Here is a 4,073-nt window from a genome sequence, read left to right on the forward strand (position 1 = left end):
ATAGAGATAATTATAACATATGCATTCAAACTAAACATAAATGAAATAATGATTCAAGTGAGGCGAAAACATGAACGAAACAAGCGCCTGGACCTCTACTGAGGTTTGCGGTTTGAAAGTTTGATAAAAAGATCACAGTCACAGTCTTACAAATCAGTGCACACGCCTCAATGGGCCAGGAGAAACTTAATAACTAACGCGTGTAACGCGTTCAGTACGTGGCAGGGCACCGCTTTTGGTCCGTCCTGGTGAAGTAGGCTCTGCTCACCGCGTTTCTGTCTACCACCATGTAAGCCCTCTCCATGACCTCAAGGGAGGGTTCCCGTTGTCGAGTCAATATCCACGCGTTTCCTGGCGAAAAAATCAAATCGTATTGTAAAGAAAGGTTCAACATTTTGTTTACCTTTTACCCGGCATCTGCGGAAGAATAAGAACAAAGTCGGATGTCTTAGACTTACTTGTACTGAAGATTCCAAAGTTCGAACACGACCATACGACTGCGTAGTTGTCGTAATCCGTGTCCAGTACCCAATACGGCACGTCCAAAGTCACTGAAATGGGGTAGGTAAGTCAGCAATATTTTGAAAGCCCGAGGGAAAGTCTCTCTATTTAACTTCATCTCGATTAGGAGGGTGCTCTGCAAATCTAAGTTCAGAACTCTTCTACAGTTGTACGTGGCCAACACTTTGTTATGCAGTTGTAAGTGACAAACACATTGTCTCGCATTTCTTAGTGACAAACCCATGGGTTCTCGTATGTACTATACTGCATGCATATGGGGCACGAAGTTCTGCAGTTCTTAGTGATGAACTTTCCTGTTCTGCAGTTGCAACTGTAAAACTCTTTAGTTAGCCACTTACAACTGCAAGACAAAGTGTTCGCCACTTACAACTGTACAATATCTGCACTTGGATTTGCAGAGTGGGCTGTAAACTTACAGGGTAAAGACGGGAATCGGACCGTCAGTTTTGCATCTTCTGACCGACTGATGAGCTTCACCTCGCCCTCGATGGTGGATTGAATGCCGGTCAGGGAGCTGGTCTGTCTGTTGAGGATGGAGATTCTGCCGTCATTGTCCACCGTGTAGTTGCCTGTCACACACTTGCCGGCGAACTCGAAGATGGCGAAGTACCGCTCCGCCTCGAACCACTTGCCGAGGTACTGTAAATAAAGGTATCAGCCATGAATTTCGTTTCGTCATTTTTCGATGTAAAAATTTTTCGCAGGGCTCGAATGTAGGACGCAAATCTAGATGACAATTTCTCATACAACCCATTACACTCACCTTTGTCACGTCAAAGCTCGGCATCACCTTGACGTCGGGGCACGTCCCGAGGAAGGGCACCTGCGCGTCGCACTGCATCACCGCGAAGAGCGCCACGGCCAGCCCCAGGGCGACGGGCCGAGCCATCATGGCCTGGAAGGGCAACAACAACATTTTAAAAACGGGCCCAAGTCAAACAAATGCACGCCCCAGTTGATCAGGTCACGGCGCGGCTCGCCGGCGGCCCGATCAGACGGAACCAGTCAGGGGGGCGGGGGCAGCCGGGGGTGTGGGTCACGACGGCAACGGATCGCTGCCCAGCCCAGCAGACGGAGCAGAGCGCGGCGGCGCGGAGCTCGGGCCACCCACCTTCGTCTCGCACCCACGCCCCGCCGGCGCCGGCCCCGCCGCCCCGCGAACGGGTCGCTTGAAACACGCAGCTTCGGCTAGATGAAAGAAAGACCGGCCTCGAATCTCGATATCCCAGCAAAAGGTTCTTCCCAAAGGCCTTTCTCGTTTTCTGCCCTGACAAACGCTTTAGAGTAGGGCAGCCACATTCTGCTGCTTGGGGCTTCCCTGGTGGATACCCGACGGCGGGCAGCCAATTCAACCAGAAGCGACGAGGTCTCTGGAGGGCGGTCGGAGAGCTCCCAAAATTATTAGACTTCCAGCCCGGCGCCAATTTCAGAAACAGCCATCGAATTGTTCGTGATCTGTCTTAAAGAGGTAAACAAAATATTTAAAATGTGGGGAAATCCGAAATTGCCACTGAAAGTCGAACCGTCCGGGGAGCCCTCCGGTGCCACAAAGTGCCCCCCCCCCTCCTCTCCCCTAAATACTTTTTTTCTGGACCACGCCCGCACCGCCTTGTGTTTGTCTGTTTGTTGTGGGACTGGAGGACGACGCTCGGAAGTAGGTGAACAGGGTGGGGAGCGGCGACCGGCCCGCTGCCCCGTCCCTCCTGCCCGCTCCTGCCACTCCTTCTCCCCCTTCTCCACGCGACCCGCGGTACGCTGCTGCTGCCGCTGCTGCTCGGTGTTCCGTTGATTGTCTTCCAACAATGAAAGCGCTTTCTTTATTCTTTACATCCTCCTCTCTTCCCTCCCCCTCTATTAGGCAAATCACGCGAGGCGCCGCCGTTAAGCGCCGCGCGCGGAGGGGCGAGGGGAGCGAGCTGGCCTCCTCAAGTTCACGGTGGCGGCCGCCTGATGGCAAAGGCAAGAGGTCTCATCGGGCTGCGGAGAAATTCACTCTTCTGGCCGATCGACCACGTGGTCTACGAGCTACCACGTGCGCATGGCTATGGACCACCGGGCCAAAGTTTTAAAATTTCATGGCGATTCTCGAAGGATGGAGCTCTATGGAGGAGCCCACTGTGAACCTATAGCGACGGCCGTCATCCCCATGGCCAGGTGTATTCCTATGGGCCGGTGGTAAACGTCGTCCAATATTATTGAACTCTGCTGAGACACAACCGGAACCTCCTGGAGAAGAAATAATGTACCACTTCTGTTTCCTCCTGAACTCCGGTTGGTCAACGGTGACGTCACTCTCGCAGTCGTATGTGCGCGCACAGGAGGAAACAAGAGCGGTAGTCGTGTTATTCTATTCAGGTTCCGGCTTCCCCTCAGCAGTACCGTACGCCCCTATCAACTGACCCACCCTATCAGCCAGCCTTTCCATCATCAGCTCGGCCTTCCCCGATGAACAGGACAGGCCGCGTTCACAACGCAGCACGCCAATGAGTGTCTCGCCGGCTTTCCCGTGCGTCGACGCGCACATCGCTATGTCCTCCCCCGCGCCGCCCCGGCCGCCTCGCGGGCTCCCGCTCCCGCGCTCAGTTTTCTCTCCTTTGTGCTGGAAGCACCGCGCGGCGGGGGCACTTTTGTTGCTTCGCTGCCGCCGGTGCATGTTGTTGTTATGGTTATCGACAAAAGATGACTGCTTTCCTCCTCAACCGCTCGTTTAGAGTAGAAAGTTTGAGGTGAACGGGACGCACCCGTTCGCAGGCCTCTACTGACGGGAGCTCTCCATCTACGATTTCAAAAAATGTACCAGGTGGCTGACATACGCCACGGCATTTCGTGGTTATACTGTACCGCATACGCAGGCGGACGGGTTGCCCACTCGCTCAGGACTGTAGCGCACGAAGACGGTGAACAATCCCACCAACACCCCTGCATGCGGTTCAGTATGACATGCGCAGGTTCTCATCTGTCATTATAAATGAAGTACAGGTGAGCAAAGCAAGGAAGTCAAAGTCTTTAACCAAACCTATAACGCAGTTTAAGTTTTGCGCGAAGCAACACATTGTACACAGAGTTGAGGAAGGCTGGACGTTTAACGCTCCGTCATGTCATTCGTGTTCGACAACTTGCAGTTGAGCACAAGAAAGTTTCAGGGGACATGTGACGTGCACGGACCGGATGTGCATCGGGAGCTGCAGGGTCACTCACTAAGTCGTTGGCCGGGTATCGCGCGTCGAGCACCGGAGCAGGGCACTGCCAGCAGGGGGAGCAGGAGGTGGGGTCTCGGACCGGTGGCGCCCGCGGCTGCCGCGCGTCGTGGGTGAGCTGCTTTCTTCTGCGACTACACGACCCCTATCAGGAGGATCGACTCGTCATGTCCACGTGCGAGTATGGCACTCGGGGAGGGATTGGCGCGCACGGGGAGTGAGTGGTCACACCGCCAAGCCCTGGCCGCGCCGCCGCAGTACTGCAGGCTGGGGCCGCCCGGGAGCACCGGGCCGCTGGCAGGGCACGCCGCACGGACCGGGACCTCGGCGGGGCGCGGCGGGGCGCGGCGGGGC

At 55.3% G+C, this 4,073-nt stretch overlaps 1 protein-coding gene across 1 annotated transcript; it reads right to left on the reverse strand.

Moving 5' to 3' along the window:
* Positions 1 to 6: 6 nt before the first annotated feature.
* Positions 7 to 3,984, reverse strand: LOC113209085 (apolipoprotein D-like). Its single transcript, XM_026426428.2, has 5 exons — positions 3,721 to 3,984; positions 1,286 to 1,417; positions 939 to 1,161; positions 459 to 551; positions 7 to 351 (listed from the first exon to the last, which is right to left on the reverse strand). The coding sequence occupies exons 2-5, from the start codon at positions 1,412 to 1,414 to the stop codon at positions 212 to 214; spliced, it is 585 nt and encodes a 194-aa protein (XP_026282213.1). The 5' UTR covers positions 1,415 to 1,417; positions 3,721 to 3,984; the 3' UTR covers positions 7 to 211.
* Between the last annotated feature and the right edge of the window lie 89 nt (positions 3,985 to 4,073).

The sequence above is a fragment of the Frankliniella occidentalis genome, unplaced genomic scaffold, assembly GCF_000697945.3.
Source record: "Frankliniella occidentalis isolate FOCC.00 unplaced genomic scaffold, Focc_3.1 Scaffold3943, whole genome shotgun sequence".
NCBI classification, from domain to species: Eukaryota; Metazoa; Arthropoda; class Insecta; order Thysanoptera; family Thripidae; genus Frankliniella; species Frankliniella occidentalis.

Coding starts and splice junctions, on each gene's coding strand:
- LOC113209085 (XM_026426428.2), bottom strand. CDS start 1,414: ATGATGGCTCGGCCCGTCGCCCTGGGGCTGGCCGTGGCGCTCTTCGCG. Junction 1,162..1,285: donor CGAGCTTTGACGTGACAAAG/GTGAGTGTAATG, acceptor CTTTATTTACAG/TACCTCGGCAAGTGGTTCGA. Junction 352..458: donor CTTTGGAATCTTCAGTACAA/GTAAGTCTAAGA, acceptor TTTTTTCGCCAG/GAAACGCGTGGATATTGACT.